General features: G+C 44.3%; 2 protein-coding genes across 8 annotated transcripts in view; one reads left to right on the forward strand and one right to left on the reverse strand.

Annotated features, from left to right (window-relative positions):
* Positions 1–654: 654 nt before the first annotated feature.
* Positions 655–15694, forward strand: ISYNA1 (inositol-3-phosphate synthase 1). The gene is given in 12 exon segments (XM_026698891.2): positions 655–793; positions 1868–1988; positions 5626–5787; positions 7533–7662; positions 7849–8042; positions 10510–10659; positions 11745–11960; positions 13475–13639; positions 13790–13903; positions 14194–14408; positions 15347–15537; positions 15540–15694. Coding segments are annotated over 11 exon segments (1674 nt in total). The 5' UTR covers positions 655–793; positions 1868–1874; the 3' UTR covers positions 15563–15694.
* Positions 15695–16830: 1136 nt separating this feature from the next.
* SSBP4 (single stranded DNA binding protein 4) overlaps positions 16831–23309 on the reverse strand; it is a 58188-nt gene continuing 51709 nt past the window's right edge. For 3 of the 7 annotated variants that reach the window (XM_087922834.1, XM_026698897.2, XM_087922835.1), the window contains 3 exons: positions 22774–22802; positions 21648–21755; positions 16831–17817 (listed from right to left, as the gene is read on the reverse strand). In XM_087922834.1, the coding sequence (XP_087778960.1) occupies positions 17575–17817; positions 21648–21755; positions 22774–22802 (380 nt within the window). In that variant the 3' untranslated portion in view covers positions 16831–17574. Of the gene's footprint in view, positions 17818–21248; positions 21415–21647; positions 21756–22773; positions 22803–23309 lie in introns of those variants that run through there. The other 4 variants (XM_087922837.1, XM_087922836.1, XM_087922838.1 and 1 more) reach the window with 2 other exon arrangements.

A 23309-nucleotide genomic window follows, 5' to 3' on the forward strand; every position in this document is an offset into this window, starting at 1 on the left:
AACAACTTAGAACTAAGGAGAAATTTCCTGACAGAACAATTAACCAGTGGAACAAATTGCCTCCTAAAGTTGTGAATGCTCCAACACTGGAAGTTTTTAAGAAGAGATTGGACAACCATTTGTCTGAAATGGTATAGAATTTCCTGCCTGAGCAAGGGGTTGGACTAGAACAAGGGCCTCCAACCTTGGCAACTATGCATAGACTTCAACTCCCAGAATTCCTGAGCTAAAATGACTAGAGGAATTCTGGGAATTGAAGTCCACACATTTTAAAGTTGCCAAGGTTGGAGACCCTTGGACTAGAGGACCTCCAAGGTGCCTTCCAACTCTCCTCTCCTCTCTTCTCATCTAGTCCCAGAATTCCACAGTCAGTCTTGCTGGGAAACTCTGGGACTTGACGTTTCCGAAGGGTGCACTATGGCCACGGTCTTCTTCCAGCATGGCAGCTCAAGTTCCCAACCCAGGATTTCCTAGGGGTTCGATTGCTAAGCACGGTTTAGCTGAGCTTGACCTGTTCAGAGACACCCCGAATTCCGCTCCGGCTTCGCTTCAGAAATAAGGATTCCCACCGAGCCTCAGACCAGAAGGGGCGCGCAACCCCGCCAGAGCGCAATGAAGCCCAGCGCACGTGGCCGGGCGAGAGGGGCGAGCTGGGGGGTGGGGGGAAGATGCAGGTTTCCCCCCCCCGAAGAGGCGGAGTCTTCGCGTTGTGGGCGGGTCCTGAGATTTAATAAACCCCCGGCGCGCTGGAACGGCGAGTAGGACTTCACTTAACCGACCGTTGAAGCTCGAGGTGGGTTTTTGCGCTATGCTGGAGCCGCTCGGGGTGCCTTGCTGGGTGTGGGGGAGGGAAAGGAGGACGGGCACCTGGCCTTCAGCGGCGGCTGCGCCCCCTTTTCCGCTCAGCCTTTTGTCCTCCTGCTCTGACGGGAGTCATGCTTTTGAATGGCCCGAGGGAAGCGGGCAAGTGAAGCAGGACACCGAAGGAGCCGGTTCGGTCGGGAGGAGACGACGACGGTGTGTGGGTGGGCGGGCGGCGTTTCCCCGGGGTCCCCCTCCAGCGTTTGGCGTTACCTGGCCGCTTGAAAAGAAAGGAAAGGCGGAGTGAGTGGGTGTCTAAAGGGACTGTGGGAAGGAGGCCGGGCCGGGTCCACGGCTTTCGTCTTGGCAAGGAAAGCCAGGATCCTTGCAGAGCTCCGTTGCTGTTCTGCATGTCTCCCCTTAGGGATTCCGCCGCCACCTGCGGGAGAACCTCCCCCCCTCGAGTATCCCTTGTCCTGTCTCCCTTTAACTTTTCCCACTTTATTCTGGGAGTCTAGAAGGGATTTCTCTCACCTGCCATGTATAGGCTGAATATCCTGAGAAACTATCGTTTTTTTTCCAAACCTAGGATCCCCATAGAGGAGAGTTGCTTGTGGCGTGTCTATAATAGCAGCAACAGCACTTAGACTTATATACCGCTTCACAGTGCTTTTTATAGCCCTCTCTAAGCTGTTTCCAGAGTCAGCACATAGCCCCCAACAATCTGGGTCCTCATTTTACCCACCTGGGAAGGATGGAAGGCTGAGTCAATCTTGAGTCTGGTGAGATTCAGACTGCCAAATTGCAGGCAGCCGGCAGAAGGAGCCTGCAGTACTGCGCCACCCTGGTATAGGTTGCTGGGAAAGACTTAAGCAGCCTAGTTTGAGATAGGCTCCTTGTTTAGCCCTTTAGTCCTCAGCCAAAGCACTTTGCAAGCTGCCTGCCCTAGAGAGGCATCTTACCTTTCCAACTGAACAGAATAGTAACTCAAACTCTGTCCAATTTTAACTCGAGGAGAGAATTAAACCTCTGGCTAACTTGGTTGTTCCCATCCTTCCTGATCCAGCACAAACATGGCAACATCATTTCTAGTGGACAGCCCAGACGTGAAGTACACTCAGGAGTTCATTGAGGCTAAGTATACCTATGACACAGTACAGGTCTGCCAGGAGAATGGCGTCACCAAGGTAAGACGGGGCAGGGCTTTCTTAACATATGGGCCTGATGGACACTTGCTCGTGGTCCCCATGAGCTCAGGGACCCCTTACTAATCTGTGTATGTTAACCCTTCAGTGTACCTTGTATCATATAAATACGGCAACATATTCATTACATTTACTGCATTTTTTAAATTAATACTAACATGCAAAAATTTATTTAATTTTATTGACCATTTACATTTTTATTCCTGTGAGTAGTTGTAGAGGCCCCAATACACTGCTTTGCCCGGGGCCCATAATGCTGTTAAGATGGCCCTGAGATGGGGGCACACTGGCTTTTCTTGGTTGAAAAAAAATCACAATAGTTTGTGCTTCAAATAGGAAAACGCACAGTTAAAGTCAGTTGAAGCAGTCAAATTCAGCTTTGCCAGTGCTGGGTGGGGGATTATGGGAGATAAACATCTGGAAGGCACTGGGGGGAAAACTAGCCAAATCATTAGATCAGGGGTATCAAACTTGCATCATCACGGCATTACCGCGTGATGTATCACAACTTTTTTCTCCTTTGTTAAATTGGGCGTGAGCATGGCCAGTGTGTGATACATCCAGCCCAGGGGCTGCAAGTTTGACAGCCCTGCATTAGATGATGAGGAAGAGGATGGTAGCAATAAATTGTCTGAGGTGTATATCCAATCAGTACTGTTGTTAGAAGGGAATATTGACAAGCTCTGCTGAACTTCACATTTTGCTGAAATGTGAACATTTTTAGAGGGAAAATCACCAATGAGACATGAGGGGCTAATCAGGATGGAGCAGTTAACTGTTAACCAGTGGTAATGTGGCTGGAAAAGTACACTGCTCAAAAAAAATAAAGGGAACACTTAAATAACACAATGTAACTCCAAGTCCATCACACTTCCGTGAAATCAAACTGTCCACTTAGGTAGGAACACTGATTGACAATCCACTTCACATGTTGTTGTGCAAATGGAATAGACAACAGGTGGAAAGCATAGGCAGGTAGCAAGACATCCCCAATAAAGGAGTGGTTCTGCAGGTGGTGACCACAGACCAGTTCCTATGCTTTCTGGCTGATGGTTTGGTCACTTTTGAATGCTGGCAGTGCTTTCACTCTAGTGGTAGCATGAGACAGTCTACAACCCACACAAGTGGCTCAGGTAGTGCAGCTCATCTAAGATGGCACATCAATGCAAGCTGTGGCAAGAAGGTTTGCTGTGTCTGTCAGTGTAGTGTCCAGAGCATGGAGGCACTACCAGGAGACAGGCCAGTATATCAGGAGACGTGGAGGAGGCCGTAGGAAGGCAATAACCCAGCATCAGGACCGCTACCTCTGCCTTTGTGCAAGGAGGGACAGGAGGAGCACTGCCGGAGCACTGCAAAATGACCTCCAACGGGCCACAAATGTGCATGTGGCTACTCAAACAGTCAGAAACAGACTCCATGAGGGTGGTATGAGGGCCTGATGTCCACAGGTGGGGGTTGTGCTTACAGCCCAACACCGTGCAGGACGTTTGGCATTTGCCAGAGAACACCAAGATTGGCAGATTCGCCACTGGCGCCCTGTGCTCTTCACAGATGAAAGCAGGTTCACACTGAGCACATGTGACAGACGTGACAGGGTCTGGAGACACGGTGGAGAACGTTCTGCTGCCTGCAACATCCTCCAACATGACCAGTTTGGCAGTGGATCAGTAATGGTGTGGGGTGGCATTTCTTTAGGGGTCCGCACAGCCCTCCATGTGCTCGCCAGAGGTAGCCATTAGGTACCGAGTTGAGATCCTCAGACCCCTTGTGAGACCATATGCTGGTGTGGTTGGCCCTGGGTTCCTCCTAATGCATGACAATGCTAGACCTCATGTGGCTGGAGTGTGTCAGCAGTTCCTGCAAGACGAAGGCATTGATGCTATGGACTGGCCCGCCCGTTCCCCAGACCTGAATCCAATTGAGCACATCTAGGACATCATCATCAGGAGCATTCCCAGGTGCTGTAGGGAGGTCATACAGGCACGTGGAGGCCACACACACTACTGAGCCTCATTTTGACTTGTTTTAAGGACATTACAACAAAGTTGGATCAGCCTGTAGTGGTTTTTTCCACTATAATTTTGAGTGTAACTCCAAATCCAGACCTCCATGGGTTGCTAAATTTGATTTCCATTGATAATTTTTGTGTGATTTTGTTGTCAGCACATTCAACTATGTAATGAACAACGTATTTAATAAGAATATTTCATTCATTCAGATCTAGGATGTCTTATTTTTGTGTTCCCTTTATTTTTTTGAGCAGTGTAGAAAGAAGATGGCAGAGAATATTCTAGAAAAGAGAATTGGTGGCTGACAGGAATTGTGAACAAGAATTCAGATTGCAACTGTCAGTTTCCTATCCTAGGTGTCTGAATATAAATAAAGTAGTGCTAAATTAAACAGGAAAAAATCATCCAGAAGCTTTTAAATGGATCTTACATTGCATTAAGACCCAAAGGAAACACCACGTGTTCTTCAACAATGGGTGAAGAGGAAGACACCTAATTTTTTTTTTCAAATGGGGCACCCCTTATAGAGTCAGTAAAATCTGTAATGAAAGTCTCAGGTTTTGAGGAAAAAATGAAAAGGATTACAGGTTTACAGGGATCCCACAGGTTCCAAATTGCCCAATGAGATGACAGAGCTGGAAAAAGGTCTTGAAAAGTGGAAAGCAAAGGTAAGGGGAACAGAAAGAAAATGAACATCCAAGAAACTGTAAAGACCAGACATCTGGCTGAGGAATAATAAGAGGCTAGGTGACTTTAGTATAAAGGGCAGAGATGAGGAAGAGGCCTGAATGTCATCCTTGCCTGTTTTTTTTCACTTACTGGCTTTAGGCCTCTTATGTTATAAAGGCTAAGCTAGATCAGAAAGCTTCCAGACATTCCACTTGCTTGGGAAATAAACTGGAATGCTTGTAAGTTGGTTTCTTTGAGGCTAGTCCCTATTTTGTCAAAGAAACCAACTTACAGGCATCGGGGAGGGAGGTGATAGAATTTTATACTGATCCTGAGGAAAGGGGATTGTTTTTTGGAGTAAACACAGAATTTAGGAAGGGGTTTTGAAGGTAGATTAGGAACCCTAAAGTCCTTGGCAAACCAGCAACAAAGGTCATCTGGGAATGCGATCCATCTTCCTATTGGTGCCTCAGTTAACCTGACTGCAATAAAATCTGAAGGTACCATTTCTAAATGGAAGCAGACAGTTCAGCCAGATGAATTAAGAACCTTCTGCACAGTATTGCTCAAGTGTAGGGGTTTTGTTAACAAGGAGAAGAGAATTTGGGAATTTGAGAATTTTCTATGATCCATTGGAATTTTGAGCTGTTATTCTAATCGTTCACCTACGTTAGTGTTTCTGAACTAGAGCAACCTTTCGTCCGTGGACTTCAATTCCCAGAATTCCTCAGCCAGCATGCTGGTTAGGGAATTCTGGGAGTTGAAATCCACATACCTTAATGTCACCAAGGTTAAGAAACACTAACCTAAATAATGGCAAATGGAGTAGGAGTAGAAATAAGAATGATTTTCTGTTTTGGAGTTAGCATATCTTGCTGACTCCTTTTATCCTCACTGAGCTTCTGATCTCACAAGGTTTCTTTGGTGGGCTGTTTCCACAGGTCAAGCCAACTTCTACTGATCTCACTTTCCACACAGGCCTGCGGGTCCCCAAGTTGGGTGTGATGCTTGCTGGCTGGGGGGGAAACAATGGCACAACAGTGACTGCTGCTGTTTTGGCCAATAGACTGGGTCTCTCTTGGATGACCAAGAGGGGTCAAAAGGTAAGTGAGCCATTCAGATTCTTGGTTATATGTTTTCTGAGAGAGACTTAAATTGTGAGCAGGAAAACTAGTTTATAATCTCCAAAGTCTAATGAATATCAAGCTTTATCTTTCTCCTAGTGAGAGGCTTCTCCAGACCAAGCATAAACATTATGGCATATTCTACCAGGTTTCATAAACGGCATTTAATGGGTTTGGCAAAATATCCTACCCTAGCATTTGAGGTGACCATGTCGCTCAATTTTAGTGATTTTTTAAACAGAAAATATTTACAGTTTTTATACTCCCAAAATTTGAGTTCAAATAGTTTGGGATCATCTTTTCTCCCACCTTTCCTTTTCAGGAAAAAAAACCACAGAATTTTTGTATTAAAATGTTATGTACTTAACCTTGTATATTAAGGAATGTTTTTATATTTTAAGATTAGCGGGAAAGGTGGAAAACGAATAGGGTAACTTATAAGGTAAAAATATAAACACGTTACATATTAATCATGCATTCCTCTAGTATTCATAGGTTCTGAATAAATCCTTGTCTGGACAGTGGAAGGACCTTAATTTTATGGGGAAAGGGAGATGTAAATATCATGTCTTAAATCTGTACTAAACATGACTTGAAGGACTTGAAAGGTGATAATTTAGGCAGGAGAAAATAATAGGGTATAATGTTCACATATAAAGTGAAATCTTAGTGGACTTGTGGGGACCAGCTATTTTCCCACTATTGTTTTTCCTAAATGTCTCTAAATTGTGTATAAAGAGCCAGTTTGGTCTAAGAAGGCACCAGGCTAGAAACTGGGAGACTGTGAGTTCTAGTCCCCCCTTAGGCACAAAATCAGGTGGGTCACTTCCCTCAGCCCTAGGAAGGAGGCAATGGCAGATCAATTCTGAAAAGCCTTGCTAAGAAGGACTAGTCCAGGCTATCACCAGGATTCAGTGCTGATTTGAAGGCATCCCCCCAAAATCTGTGTAACCTGGTGGGTCTGATGATGCTGGACGAAATTGCCTGCTGTGTAACTCTGCTCCTCAAGTGTCCTGGATGAGCCAGGCAAGTTCTCCAGTATTTCCAGCAATTTCAGGCCATTCTCATCATCTGCTCTGAAATCTTTTGAAGTGCAGATGAAAGGACCGTGTCTCTTTTCCCGAACATTAAACACTTCCTAAAAGTTTTTCAGAATAGTGCTCCTTCAGCAGAGGGGACAATTATGCAGACAGTCCTCTTCTCTACATATGTTCAAATGGAGCCTATTCGGTTAGAACGGGGGTAGGGAAACTTGGCTCTTCTATCACTTATGGACTTCAACTCCCAGAATTCCTGAGTGAGCCGTAAAAGGTTCCCCATCCTTCGCCTACTGGTTCCCCATACCCTGGCCTAGGACATATTCTTTATCTGTCCTACATTTGTATATTAAACAGCCCCATTCAAGTCAAAAATTGATTTCCCCCACAACTGAAAAACCAGTAGGCCAGGGATGGGGAACCTTTTATGGCTCACTCAGGAATTCTGAGAGTTGAAGTCCATAAGTGATAGAAGAGCCAAGTTTCCCCCCTTGGGTTAGAAGACCAAATTAAAGGCTATCTAGGGTGCTCAGGTAGGAGTTGGTGGCAGCCCCTTCCAACTCTAGGCTTCTAAAATTTAATATAAAAAGCAAAGGGTCCATGCTGGATAATGTCATTAGGTGGTTCCATTCAATGCTTCACCCTCTGCCTCATCTGATGCCGGGTCTCCCCGCTTCTACCCCTCAGCATGCCAACTACTATGGCTCTCTTTTACAAGCATCCACAGTATGTCTTGGGACCGGTCCCTCTGGAGATGTCTATATTCCTTTCCGTGATATGCTCCCCATGGTACATCCTAATGACATTGTTTTTGATGGTAAGTGCTGGTTTGGAGGAGGAAAAAGTGTCAAGGGAAGGGGGTCTGCCCGCCTTCTTTTTAAAGTTGCATACTTTAATGAGGAGAACAGTCAAAGACAAAAAATGGGAGGTAGTCATATTAAGGTATGGGCCTTACCCTGTGGTAAGATGGGCAGCCAATAAATTTTGAATTCCATCCTGCTAGGCTGGGACATTTCCTCCATGAATTTGGCTGATGCCATGCGCAGGGCTGAGGTCTTAGATTGGGCCCTTCAAGAACAGCTGCGCCCTTACATGGTAGGCCTGAAGCCTCGGCCTTCCATCTACATCCCGGAGTTCATCGCTGCCAATCAGGGAGAAAGAGCTGACAATGTTCTGACTGGAAGCAAAGCTGAGCAGGTGAGTAGAAGGCGTAAAGTTACTCAGTCCTTGATAGCAATAGCACTTAGATTTATTACAGTGCTTTACAGCCCTCTCTAAGCGGTTTACAGAGTCAGCTTATCGCCCCCAACAATCTGGGTCCTCATTTTACCCACCTTGGAAGGATGGAAGGCTGAGTCAACCTTTAGCCTGGTGAGATTCGAACTGCCAAATTGCAGTCATCAGTCAGTCAGCAGAAGTAGCCTGCAGTACTGCATTCTAACCACTGTGCCACTACGGCTCATTTAGCTCAATATTCATTTGTGCAGCAGGTAACAGAAGTCTGTTTTAAAAGGAGCCCCTCTAAAAAAATGGTGAGATCCATTTTTTTTTGTCTTCTACCTTGATGACACTCTTTAAATTGATAGGGCTAGGCTTAAAAACTACATTAGTCAAAACTGGATTTAAGTTCAAACTGAATTAAATACGTACAATACTTCTGCAATAAAAATACCATTTGGCTATTTTGAATAGCAATTTTGGGAAGTGTGCTTGGGGCACTTCCTTCAAGGCTTTGGGGGAGGAATTTGTTGTACAGCTTTTGCATTTCTGTCCAGCCTGCAGGTGCTTCTTATTGAATCTCAATTCTTGGCAATGTGATGGACAGGTCCAAGCTGTTTTCTTGGGAGCATTTTTTCCAGGTTTAAGAGAGTGACCAGGTCAAAGCCACTCTCCTGGCTTCCATGTCTAACACAGGGACAGAATTTGGATTTCCCTGCTCTGTCTAGTGTCATAACCATTAAACCAGCGGTAGTGAGCTTTTCAATTCAGCATGTCAAAAATACGGACATTGCTGGTGTGTCACACCTTTCACCCCATCCCAAACAACAGAAAAACTATCTCCCTTCCACCTAGGTCACCCTGAGCATAGCACCTGGCTGCACCAAGGCTGGCCCTGGGCCTCAACATCAATTCTAGCATTTTAAAAGGCTGCCTTGCACCATTTGTCAAGGAGCACAAGGCTTGGGGAGTTGTGCAGTTCCTCCCCCCCACCCCTGGCCCAGAGTTCCCCAGGATTGCCCAGGATTGCCACCACTTATCTTCAGGCAGTGTTTTCTTCTGTTGACAGGCCCCTGAGTCCTATCGGAGGCAGCTCCAGGGCACATGAGGCCCTCCGTTTTTATGTGGCTTTGGAGAACGCTTTTCCGCAGCCTCTGGAAACCATGTGAAAGTATGCTCCATCCTGGCATGAATTTTAAAGACTTTAGAGACTCACAAGAGCACACACCATTCTTGTGCAGCCTCTGTAACCTCTGATAATCATATGCGAATGGGTGTGCTTTCATGAATAGTTGTTATCAGGTGTTGATGAATGCTGGCATGTCACCTTTGACATACATGTCACAGGGTCATGACCGCTGCAAAGTGATTTCTCAACCTACACAAGAGATTTTTGCAGGGTGAAGAGGTGTCTTCAAGTCAATTTTCTGACTCATGATAAATGCCTGGATTAATTCCTGCTATTTTCTTAGCAAGGTTTTTCAGAACTATTTAGCCATTGCCTCCTTCTTAGGGCTGACAGTGACTGACTGACCCAAGGTCATCAAGCTGGCTTTGTGCCTAAGGCAGGACTAGAACTCAGAAACTCCCAGTTTTTAGCCTTAGGCCTTAACTCCTACACCAAACTAGCTCTCCTAGTTATGCACATTTTCAAAGCAGATCAAGAACTGAGGGATTATTTTTCACCTTAAAAATACTTTTATCCAAAACTTTTGGAGATTAAACTTGGCATATCTGCCACTCTTCACTAATAACAGGACCAGATGCTCTAGGAGTACAACATAGCTGTCTAATTTTCCCTCCCATTAAACTAGGAAGCTCCTTAGGCCATCTAGGCCTAATATTCTCTCCAACAATTTGCAGGCAATCTCTGTGGTCCTATTTCAGTAAGAGGCCTTTCCCATCAGTTGCTGCTGGAAATTACTTGCTTGGAAATTGCTGGCATTGTTAGGCACTGAACAGAAATTTAAAAAATTAAGGATGCAAATGTTACAGCAGTACTATATATAATCTAAATTGCCTAGATTAGTTAAATCCCAATTTATTTTCTTTTATCCAGGGCTTTTCCCAAGTGGGCAGTATATAGCAGGTATTATCTTATTCAGCTTGGAAGTTACCTTCTTATTTCAGATGGGAGAAGGGGTTTATTAAAGGCTGCTGGGTCATTTGAACATTAGATCCTGCCTATTTGGATCCAAATTTATGGGTAGTTTATTCATTTATTTAGCGAATTTATATTGCCACCCTTTTAGTGACTCTAGGTGGCTTACAAACAGTAATAGTTGTTTGTGATGCATCCAGGATATATTTATAAAGGTTGCCTTAAGTGCCTTGATTAGGAATCTGGTATGCCTTTTTGGAATTAGTTCTTTGTGAGAAGCAGCAATGCAATTCATTGTTTGTAGTAAAGATCTGACATTTTGCTTACATATTTTTTCCTCCAAAGATGGCTCAGATTCGCCGTGATATCCAGGACTTCAAGAACTCCAGTCGGGTGGAGAAGGTGATTGTCCTCTGGACAGCCAACACTGAGTGCTTCTGTGAAATCCATCCTGGTGTGAATGATACAGCTAGCAATTTACTCCAAACGATTGAGGTGAGATATGAGTGTATTTATTTCCTTGCTTCTTTCATCCCATATTGGCTCTTCTTGTTCCTTTAAATCAGGGGTATCAAACTGCCAACCTGCAGGTCAGATGTGTCACATGCAGGCCACGCCCTCTGCAAAAGCCCAAACCGTATGATATGTCACGTGACACGATCGAGTTTGACATCCGTGCTTTAAATGTATATTCCTTTTCCTTTACTTGAACTTCAGATTTTAGAAATGTTGCATTGAGATTAGGCACCTACATATTACAAATCTAAACCAATTAAAAACTTATTATTCCCGTTAGTTGGCTGTCTACTCTCCTCCCCCACCCCACTCCATCACATGCGACTTATGAGCCAGGCTTTTAATGAAAGTATATTTGTATGTTTTCTCAGCTACTTGACTATGCTAGGGAGGTTAATGCTTTGGAAAACCAACTTATAATTGTGGTGTAAGTATGTCCCAAATATCGCCTACTTTAATTTTTAGCTGTGGTACATAATTAAGAGAAAGATTTTTGCAGAAAGAAAATGCAATAGCCTAAGTTTTAAAGGAGCACATTTGTAGCAAAGGTTGAGGGAGAGAAATATTCAGCTTTAGTTAACTGTGATTACCTTGTGCAGCCTTGTCCAATCCCATTTTTCCCCCCAGATGTACAGGTATTACAATTTCCAAAATCCTCAGACAACCCTGAGCATTTGCAGTTATATTACAACTTTTGTATTTCATCAAAAAGAATTGTATTATCCACTTTCCTTAGGTATATAAACATATTTGTGTTTTGGTTTAAGTGAGATAAGTGAACCCAGCCAGTTTAGTTCATAATAGCTCAGGGTTGACCTTACGAATGAACCCAGCCAGTTCTAGCTGGTATCTTGGCTTAATACAATGTGTGAACCAGCCATTCTGTACTCCAGATTGTATCTCAGTCCTTCCTCCTCCATTGCCCTCTTCTGTGCTTTCTCTAATTTATAGATATTTCCAACAATAGTTCATTGAAGATGTGGGTCTCTGTGGGCTGAAGGGGCAGGAGAGGAGCTCTGTCTTTCAGCCTCCTGACCAACTGATCTCTTGATGCTTTTCCCCAGGCCGGCCTGGAGGTTTCTCCTTCTACACTCTTCGCTGTGGCAAGTATCCTGGAAGGTTGTACCTACATCAATGGCTCCCCACAAAACACTTTTGTGCCAGGAGTTATTGAGCTTGCTACCCAGCAAGGAGTCTTTATAGCCGGAGACGATTTCAAATCTGGCCAGACTAAGCTCAAGTCAGTTCTAGTGGATTTCCTCATCAGCTCTGGCATTAAGGTGAGTGACAACAGTGGGATGGGACGTGATGCCCTTGGACCTGCTGGTTATTCTGTAAGGTTGGGTAATACATGGCCTCCCACAAGTGGTGGAATTCCAGCTTCTAATAACCCCAGACCTCACAGCTTATGATGAGGGATGCTGGGAACAGTAGTTTATAAACATAGGGAGGAGGCATAGATTTTTCCACCTGTGCTATAACTTTAGTACAGGTGATTCTCGTCCTGCAATCATCCAGCTATGGGACAGGTGCTTTATGGCCTTTATAACACCCCTCCAGCTGTCATAGATGCATCCTCCCCCCCAGGCATATGGCTGCATGTCAGTGCTTGGCAACTGGTCACTTTTTATGACTAGGCATGGCATTCTGCAGTCAATGTGGCTGCAAACTCATTTTTTTTTTGATGTTCCAGCAAAATCTGCCATTTGAATGAATTGATTTGCTTAATGACTGCCACGTATGTTTAGCAATTACTGCGTTTTCTTAAGAACTTGGGGGAAAATGTTGGAAAAACACTTCCAGTCATGTGGGTGCCTCAGCGTGTGACCGTTAACAACTTATAACTGGATTTCCGATCTCATTTGCAGCCATAAGTTGAAGGCTACCTGTATGATCTTTGCTGGAACCAATTTACACATTTTCATATTGCAAACCAAGCAAAAATTCACAGGCTCAGGGTAAAAAAAAATAGGAAACTCCATGAACATTAGATAAATTATGTACTTCATAATGCTAATATTTTGTAATTGTAATTCGAATGATATGTGAACTTCAAGACCTCCAGAAAGTTCTTAAATTTATGCCAATTTCAAATAGAACAAATCCCAAGTGTGGCTTATGAATCTCTGGTTGAGCATGGGCAGTTTTTTTCCCATGCGAATATCTGTGGTGGCGCAGTAGTTAGAATGAGGAATTGAAGGCTAATTCTTCCAACTGCCAGCAGTTCAATTCTCATTGACTCGACCGTCCATCCTTCTGAGGTTGGTAAAACGATCCAGATTGTTGGGGGGGCAAGATGCTGAGGCTTAGAGAGGGCTGCAAAGCACTGTGAAGCAGTATATAAGTGCTCCTGCTATCCTCCTGACTCATTTGCAGTTATATTGCCCTTTGGCTGAATTTGAGGTGATGGGTGTGATAGGCCAGCACATCTGGAAGGCATTGTTTCAAGGCAGATTACCTCCCATTTGAAATGGAAACCTTTCTCTTTTAGTTAGTGAAATTCGGGAATAGTTGAAAAGCTGGAGAAAGATTAACAAGTCTACAAATCACCATGGGAGATCTCTAGCCTCGGGTATCCCTTTCATTAAAACCTATGTGCAAAGGTAAGGAGGCTCTGTAACTTGATCTCAATGGGAATGCAAATGCCATTCTTCCAAAGATGAACAAAAGGATGTAATCTCCCAAATTGAGCAAGCAGAGTAGCATTCTTTCCTCTCATGGTTTTCCCCCCAAAGGTCATACTAAAAGACTAGAAACCTCACGTTTTCAACAACTGCCCTTTCCTTCCTTACAGCCAGTCTCCATTGTTAGCTATAACCACCTGGGCAACAATGATGGAAGGAACCTGTCTGCACCAGCTCAGTTCCGCGCCAAAGAAATTTCCAAGAGCAATGTGGTGGATGACATGGTGAAGTCGAACCCCGTCCTATATGGGCCAGGGGAACATCCGGATCACTGCGTGAGTAGGAGGCCTTGGCACGGTTTGGGGCAACGGTGATCATGGCCCAAACTAGTTGTGTGCATTATCGGGGGTGTTCATCTCTTTTAGCTGCAAGGGGTTATTTACTTGTTGCTTGCTCATAGACACCACTGCACACTCCCCAGACAGGTGGTGATCAAGTACGTGCCCTACATCGGTGACAGCAAGCGGGCACTAGATGAATATACCTCAGAGATCGCTTTGGGGGGGACCAACACCATCGTCATTCACAATATGTGCGAGGTGGGTACAACGCTTTAGGATTCCACGTGAGGCAGACGTGTTCTGGAAGCTCTATATTGGAGAGGAGATTACGGATTATTTTTTCCAGCAACCCTGTTCAAGCGATTGGAAGGGGAGGAGCATAGAAAGGAGGTATTCTGTTTCCTGCTTAGCCCACAGGCAGGGGGAGAACTGCCAGTTCCGAATTTTGGAAATTGGTGCACCTGGAATTCCTACACCGGGGTGGTGGTGGTGAAGGAATGATTACGTTGGAACAACCTTCCGAGTTGCATTTCTGATGTGTTCTGCAGGATTCGTTACTGGCTGCTCCCATAATTTTGGACTTGGTCATTCTGGCTGAACTCTGCCAACGGATCCAGGTGGGCATAGGAGATGCCAAGCCGGAGCCCCTTCACAGCGTCTTGTCCCTCTTGAGCTTCCTCTGCAAGGCTCCCCTTGTTCCTAAAGGCGCTCCAGTGGTCAATGCACTCTTCCGTCAACGGGCTGCCATTGAGAACCTATTCAGGTAACCCTCTTGGATAACATCCTGTACTCGGGGCAGCAACCAGCTATATATGGATTGTGTCACAGTGGAAATCTGTACTTGCTCTGCATACTACTACACTTTATTTGCCAAATTTAGGTACCACCCATCTCACTCTCAGTGTGACTCTGGGTGGTGCACAGCTAAAACAACACAACTAATTTTTAAACTAGCTGAGGCTTAATTAAATTCTCAAAGAGAGTGGAAGATGCATCAGGGCTCTGGTTACATAGGTTCACTCCCAACTGCTCTTTGGAGTTTGCCAAAGGAGCATTTTCTTTCATTTTTTATTCACAATTCTGAACCTCCTATCTCCCGCAAAGAGTTGTGAAGGTAACCATAGCAACTCCTGAATTTGTTTGACTGGGCCTGCTGAGAACTGTGTTCGAGTCACCATGGTAACCCTGCACATTTCTTCCTTGCAGGTCTCTGGTTTCTCTCTTTTTCGGGCCCTTCATTAGCCCCTAAACCTATTAACTTTAACTTAAAATGTAGCACTCGGCTCCCACAGGTTTGTTAGACAGACAACAGCCCTCCTGTTTTCCCCAAGGACCTGATACTTGGTGATAGCTCCCTCCACTGATTTGTATTTAGTTGTCATGGTTACAAGTTGCTGTTACACCTATTTTTGTGAACTTAACCAATTTCTGAGAAGCCAGAAAGCCCCTTTTTATGGCAGGGTTCCTTAAAGTCTGTGTTACTCCTCAGCCATAGATTTCCTAGCCAACAGTTTTAATTCATGGTCCTCCCTTGAGTTTTTTAAGCAGGAGAACACCCCCGCCCCCTTTCTTCCTGCATGATGGTATCAGCCTGTCTCCTTGTGACTGAAAATTTAAACCGTGTGTGTGTTTTTGGGAGTGGGAATGATTGCCTGCAAGGAAAGTATGTTAACCTGCTGGCTTTTTCCCTTTCTTTCACAGGGCCTGCGTTGGGCTCCCACCTCAAAACCACATGCAGCTGGAATACAAGACCCAGAGACTGTGGAGCCGTGCAAAGCATGGCCATCCCCCTGTGCCCCCAGCTTGGGTAGCTACTCCTAAAAAGGCAGCCCCCCACCTGAATGGCTTTGTGGATCCCATTGAAAGCAATGGCCTCCCAGATCGCAGTGCCCACACTTAACTGACCTGCAAAATTAGAAGCCCACAGCATGCTCCGCTACTAGTCAACACTGTATGGTAACCAGACCAGATTTACATCTTGGACTGTCTGCCTCCTTGACACTCCCCCGCCACCCCCCACCCAAAATCCCTTTTTTACATTTGGTTACTTAGATTTTTATGTAGTAAGTGGCAAAGCTGTATTTTGGGGACAGGCAACGTACCTTCTTTTACTGTGTCCTTACCTGTTACGAATGAAATTTAATTTGAATGTTTGAAATCAGATGTAACTATAGTCGTATCTTTCATCTAGCTCAGAAATTTAGATATATTTGGCTATCCTTTTTTTAATGGTGACATTGGAATAAACACACTGAAAGATGACAGGTCCTGGTTACTTTGTGATATTCACCTCCAACCTTTCATTGTCGGCTAAGAAGGCTATCCCAACCTCTTCTGGTATACAGATCTCTGTGGCTTGAACAATCTATAGCAGGGATGGCTAACCAAGTGCCCAAAGCGTGCACACATGTGCACCCCCATAATGTAACATGTGCATGTGCCCCACCCCTGCACATATGTGCAGGACAACTGCTCATGCAACCCCGTGTGCTCCCTTCCCCCTGTGCATGGGTGGCAGATACCAGAAGACCAAGCTGTCTGGCAGGAGGCTCACATGTGCATGCACAGTGGAGCTGAGCTGGGGCGATGATGGCTCATGTGCCCAGAGAGAGGTCTCTTTGTGCCACCTCTGCCACATGTGCCATAGGTTCGCCATCACGGATCTATAGAAAGCTCACGTAATACATCCTGTAAATGACAACTAGAAAAAAAACACACACATCCAGTGAAGGTTTACGTTGTTGCTAGGACTTGACAGCAACTTGCTGGTACATTTAAAAAACAACGAATGTTGATTGAACCAAGTTGATCTTAAGATGGCTAAATACAGCTTCGGTATTAAGAAATAGTGTGCCTTTGATGATTAGGACAGGAAAGAAGGGTTTCTTGACTAACTATGGAGATCTGGCTGGATCTTTGCTGTAGTAGAAAAAGATTGTACTCAATTTATTCTTGCTCTGCCCTACCAGTGTCTCTGTACTCGGAATGAAAATGAGTTGCTGTGATTCAAATAAGAAAAACATGTGATCTTCCTGCAGGAGGCTTGCTGCTGGCATCTGGCCACCAGATGTTGGCTTAGTTGAATCTTGGATTTTATCTTAGCAGTATAAGGGTTTGTCCCCTGAGGGAAGATAATAGATTGTTCTGCTTTTGCTGAATGGGAAAAAACAAACTACTTGCAGACATTTTTTTTCTTAAAAAAATCCAAATTACATTTATTGATGCAAGTTTTCTCATTGGAAACCTTAAAAATTCAACGACTTCCTCCAAAAATGGTATTTTATTTACACAGAATAACAATGAAAAAAAGCCCAAGCTGATGCTGTAATTCCTTTGGATCTGGATTGAGGCAGCAAATTTGCCTTCTTTCCCATTCTTTGAATTTGTGCAGAAGCTGACCCCAAACCCAGAAAAAAGGAACAGAGTCAAACATTTCTCTTCTCCCCAATATACTTTTTACAATCTCACAAAAGCTGTGAAACCCCAACGCTTCAAAAGCGTTAAGATGTTATGAATATGAATTTGATTCCTCATTTTTTCCAGCCACAAATTAATTTGCTTCTGTTTCTACATCACTCGTAACTTTAAAACTATGACATTTTGGATATCATTTTTCCCCTAGCTTTTTGTGTATCATTTTTCCTTACATACATTTTCGTAGTTGCTTTTCCTTGCGGGTTTTTTGGGGGGGGGGAAGCTATATTATAAAATTCTGAGATGCAGAAATATCCCCCCCAAACAATTCAGATTTTGTGAGTCGTGAATTTGATAAGATACCGACTATGGATATTTATTCCCCAGCCATAGATCCAGGTTAAGTTGAGGATGTTTTGTACCAAATGGGAATACACCATCCAAATCCTCAAATCTTTGCATGTAAATATCGTTTGCTATTAAAAGATCACACACATCCCAGAGGTATGGAAGTGCTAGGTGTAAACATGATTTTGGAAGTTACAGTGACCAGGCAGAAATGAGAACGTGACCAGGACAGCCTTTCCCGCCTTCTTGCTAAATTTTCTAAGGAGGAAAGAATAGGATAATGAGCCCCCTTTTACATAAATTGTTGGAAAAAAAAAAAAGATTCTGCCTTTTTGCATTGCTATTATGGAATGTACCTGTTTCTCCTCAGGGTGGCAGCAGAAACAGCACTGACACGGGTTCTTAAGTTTCTGAAATGAAGGTGGGAGGTGGGAGAGTGAGTCAGTGTCATATTCCAGTTAGGCTGGGAAGATGGGATTGCAAGCTGCATCCAAGGAGAGCTGGGTAGAACGGTTGCAATCAGCTAGAAACTGCTCTTACATATATATATAGGTTGTTTCTTTGCGCCTACCTAAATTCAGCCACTGAAACTGTGGGCTTACGGGGAAAAGGGGATCTTCCTGAAATAGTAATGGCCTTTCAGAGAGGTAAACCCATTCTAAATCTGGCTCTCTCATACTTGCGTCTCTGTGACCAGAGCTGTTCTCACATGAATGAAGCGAGTAGTGAATGACTTATATTATGCCTTTTTTAAAAAACAAAAACAAAAAAAACAAGAGCGTATAGCATTAGCCCGTGTAAAGAGGAACAAGGGCTGATGGGCTATAAAAAAGCAGATGGTGAAGAATGGCATTTGAAAGAGCTGATGGGGGAAAAAAAAATCCAGAACTAGCGTTTTCTTTTCAGAAAATCTAGAACTAGCAGATCTAAAGGAGGGAACGCATAATCTGCAACTTCATTAAACGCCCCTGTAAAAGCTGTCCCTTAATTTTTAATATGCCTGGAGTGGGGAGTTATCATGGAAAGCCAACATATTGTCTTCAGTTCATTTGAATCAAAGGTAAATTAAGGTGAAATGGCTTTTGTTCCCACTTTTGTATGTGACCTCTTCCAGCAGGTCTGGAATACAGGCATCCATGTATCTAATCCCAATACCAAAATATATAGGAACATCAAATACTAAGGGGCAGAGTTTTTGTCACGAGAGCACTGTACAGTTATGTTCTTCTCTTTCTCCCTTTGAATGCCTATGAATTGTAATGATCACTCATATCTAACCAAGCAAAATAGAATGACTCCGTTCTTTTTTCGCTGATCTCAAAAGCCGAGATCTGAAATCCCAATATTTTCTGGAAAAGTTAAGCCCAGACATCTCAGCTTGCAGAGATGATAGGGATGACAATAATAAAGATAATGCCATTCATTGTTCAGTCTGGTTCTGGATGCCACATTTTAAGAAAACAAACTGGAATGATTTTAAAGAAAGTAGGGGAAAAAGACAATTGGGTTCAGGAACTGTAGGGACAACGGAGATGATCTCGGAGAAGACACTGAGTAGCCCACAGAACAACCACAAATGCTGAAGCATGCATTAAGCCCAGGTAGGTGGGAAAGTATTAGAAAAAGATTCAGATTGGTTCCTTCTGATATAAGAAGGATGGAAGGGAAAACATGGGCAGACTTGCAAGATTCTGTTACTGTAGCCTGATCAATAAAGTTTAGTTTTTTAGTCTTCCTGTTTCTTGATCTTGTCTGCTCGTAGGCCTGGTAGGAATTTTAGTCCTATGAGAACAGACTGAAGGAGTTGGGTGTGTTAAGCCTTGAGGGAAAAAGAACAAAGGGGAGAGGAAAAATACGATGGCACTCTTGAAGTACCACTGAAAGTCAAGATCTCTGTAGCTTGAATGAATTTAAGACCCAAGAAGACCAACTGGTTACATATTTGGGTAAATTTTCTGCTGGAAGAATCCTCTGATAATGAAGGAGAAGGTGGGCTCCCCTTGGCTTGAGCTCAAAAGCTGTCCAGCTATGGTGGTTGCCTACTATACACCAACCAAGTAAATCACCCATGTTTGGGCTGTAATTTTTTGCAGCTGATGGCAACATAGTGGTTCTTAGAAAAAAAAAAGATAAGTAGGTTTGGCCCACTTAGCACGTGGCTGTGAGACCTTCAGGACCTTCCAGAACTATAGACTAGACTGGGAAGTCAACCCTCCCAGATGGCAAAGGCCAATTGTTGCCACTTTCACAATATAAACCTCAAGGGATACCCCCGTTCGGTCCCTTTCAAGGACCAAACCATCTCCATCCATCCCGGAGGACATGTGTTCCTTTGATAACAGTTGTGAGAAGAGGCCAAACAATTAGATCTCTTCCAAAGTACTGTATTCACCGACACACAAATACAACAGGCTTCCTTGAGTTGATGCCCTTCTTCACAGGTTTTAGCTTTCAGCTCCCAACACCCAAAGTTGCTGGCTATGGTGACAGGAATTATAATAGGAAGCATCTGAAAGCTGACAGATGGAGGACTGACTTTTGAAGAGACAGTCAAAAGGTGTATTTTTATATTCTTGTTAATGTTGGGAAGAGATGGAGGTGTTTTATATAAGTCATTCACAGTATTTCCCCTTTACCTTCTTAGCTGGAAGGGATGGAAGACAGAAGAGGGGAAATCTCTAATGTGCACCTCTGCCATAAAGTTCTCTTACACCCAAGTTTCTTTTTCAGTTACTGCCGGCAGAGGTGACAGAAAAGGCATGTCATACCCTATTTGAGAGAGAAAAATGAAAAAGGCTAAAAACACGATGCAGGGAAAAACAGTAACCGCTAACATAATTTGTATCTTTGCATAGCAACTAGTAGATCAGCTGGTGGCAGCATCCGGCTGACCTTGTCTAGGCTTGGAAGCTGTGCAGATTTTAGTCTGGTTAATACCAGAATGGGAGACCACTAGGAAATCCCAAGGCTGTAGGAAGCTGAAAATACATCCCATAAGAATGCAATGGCAAAATACTTCCATGCTATGGCCAAGAAAACAACATGGAAGTTTCTGTTGAAGTCATCAGGAACCAAGCTCAAATTCACCTTGAGTTCAATATTAGTGTATCTTTTCCCCACCCCTGTAGCATCTGTTACCACACAGTCTCTGCCAACCGATATTGGCAGAATCAAGAACAGAATTCCATAGAAGTCTGTGCAATTAGGAAACAAGTTTGCTATTTTTTTTTTCTGAACACAGGCAGGAAACCAAAGCTGGCTGCAGACACGAGCGAAGAGAGAATCTGCCCATTTCTCAAAAACTTTTGTATTGCCAGTCAAAGCCCACATACCTCCCAATTAATTCCATCAGCTCATGGCAGCCAATTTTCACCTACCACGTCTTTCCCGCTTACCTCCCAAGCTCACCAAAAGGGGCTTTGTGTCTTCCTCTAGGCCCGCTCCTGCCGAACTTCAAGACTCCGGAAGAGTCTTGACCGTGTTTCCTGATGCACATGCTTTTCCCCACAACTGTACCACCGGGTTTTTAAGAACGGAGACCAAAACGAAGCTTTCCAAACAGCTCAACTGTTCCTGCTACAATGCAGAATTTAAAAGTCCAAAGACGCACGGTAGACGACAGTCCCAATGTCCAATGGATCATCATAAACCCTTTCGGGGTAAGGGATGCTGCAGTCCAGCAGGAGAGGAAGGTGCATCTCTCTGCCTTTCGTAATTGTCCACTTGTGCAGCATTATCAAACCTTCGGCTGTCCCACTTGATTAGTGACAATGCTCAACGTCACTAGAGTTTACTGAGTACCAGTTAGAGAGGGCAGGTGGTGACCTGGGCAGGGATCAAAAGTCCAGACTGGGGGCAGGGAAAGGCTGAGACTAGCAATCAAGGGAAGCTGTTATTAAATACGGGGGGGGGGGGGAATTAAGACCCCGGGGGGGGGCATCAGTCTGGCTCCTCGGGGACTGGGCATCCAGGCCAGGTCACACGCTCATTGTCATGCTGGGCGAATACTGGGGAGACAGATGGGAGACACCACAGCATTAGAGGAAGGGTCCATCATGGAGGAGGGGGGGCACCGGCCCCCTCTTCACACCTCTGACAGCTGCTGCTTCCAGCATGAGATGGCACTGTTAGCTGTTGGTACTGACAGCCCAGTCCGACCCTGCCACAGGGTGCCCCGCCCCCCGCGTGCCCCCCGAGATCCCCGCCCCCTCCGCGGCCGCCGCTCCACGCAGGCCCTTACGCTCTCGCTTTGGAAGGGGTTTATGAAGCTGCTGCCCATCTCACTGCTGCTGTCATCACGCGGGGTGCCCGGTGGGTTAGCTATGCTGGCCATGCTACCCGGGGAATTCTTGGGAATCAGAAATAAAAAGAGAAACAGAGGGGAAAAAAAACAACAGGCAATTCACACCTGAACCATGATTAGAATACATTCTCAGAGTTACTGTATTAGATAGCATTGTTAAAAAAGGCATCACGTGGACAAGTTTGGCAAAAATATATATATATTTTTAACAAAAGAGCCCGTTTCCGGACTTTATGAAGTTCTTAGATTCTATTTGCACGATCAGTTTAACTAGATCATGGGGAAACAACATTACTGTAGGGATTTTCTCACAGAGAAATAACCTGCTTAACTGCAGGCAGTCCTTGACATACCAGCGTAATGGAGCCTGCCCAGTCTGACTGAATATCATAACGGTTGCAAAACAGGCTGATCCCATGACCAACCCAATTTTACAAACCCCCCACTTTTTTTTGTGGCGATCAATAAGCAAATCCTTAGTTGTCAAGTGAACCCATGGTTTGCTATGGGAGTAGTTTTGTCACAACTTAGAAGCACCAGTTTTTGGTAAAACGATCCTAAAATACGGTGATGCTGCAAATGGTTGTAAATGCAGCCATTTGCAATACTGCTAAGCGCCCAAAATTCAATCACATTCAGGGAGACCGAACCACCACAACTTCCAGAGTCATCCAGAGAATAACGAGTTGTCTCTAAATGTAATAAATAAATAAATAAACTTTGAATTTGGATAATAAGTCCTCTTTTTTTTAATGGCTCGGTCATAACTTCGAACAGTCACTAAGTGACTAGTTGTAAGTCAAGGACTATCCGATTCAGATAAGAGTTAGTCCCAGAAAGACCCTCCCAAATATCATTCCTTCAATTTTAGGCAAGGAGGTCAACTGACTCTCTTTATTCCTAAAGATAAATATTCTACAGTGAGAGGGCCCCACTGAGAAGAGATCACGATCCCCTTTAACGCCATATAATCTTTCCTGATCCCCTTCTGATCCCTTGGTCCCCAGGGCCTGTGGGACTCCAGCTTGCCCTCTGGTAGAGGACACCATGAGCAAACCCTTACCTTGGGCATCCCATCTATTTCACCTGGACCTGCAATGAGAATGGAAGCAGTTAAAGCACAGCCTTTAGGTGGTCCCTACCAGGTTGGAAGGCTTTTGTGGAAAGCACAGATTTGTTGGCAGCCAAAGTCTTAGGAGCCTCCACTGAATCCACAGAAATTCTTACCAATAAAAACTTTCTGCCAATGAAAGTTTAGAAAGGTATAGAATATCAGCTGCCGTCACTATCTGATTTTAAGAAAGTCTTACAAAACCTATTTCTTTTCCTCAAGGCCTCTTTCGAATGGGATGTTAATGTTCAGTTCTTGATTCTGGCTCTATGGTCCCTTTTACACAATCATTGTTTTACTTCCACAAATCTTCAAGAATAACTGGATCATCTGCAATCGTGCCATTTCACAGAGCTTTGAAAGCAAGGACCGAAACAACTAAACTCAGGATGTCTTTGAATGAAGAAAGCTATTACTCCTGAATTCAGACGGCTAGCCCAACATCTATCTTGTCCTATCTAGAGTAGTTCCGTTCTTATGTAAATTTC

Source organism: Pseudonaja textilis, chromosome 1, assembly GCF_049901715.1.
Source record: "Pseudonaja textilis isolate UNSWEBS1 chromosome 1, rPseTex1.2, whole genome shotgun sequence".
Lineage (NCBI taxonomy): Eukaryota > Metazoa > Chordata > Lepidosauria > Squamata > Elapidae > Pseudonaja > Pseudonaja textilis.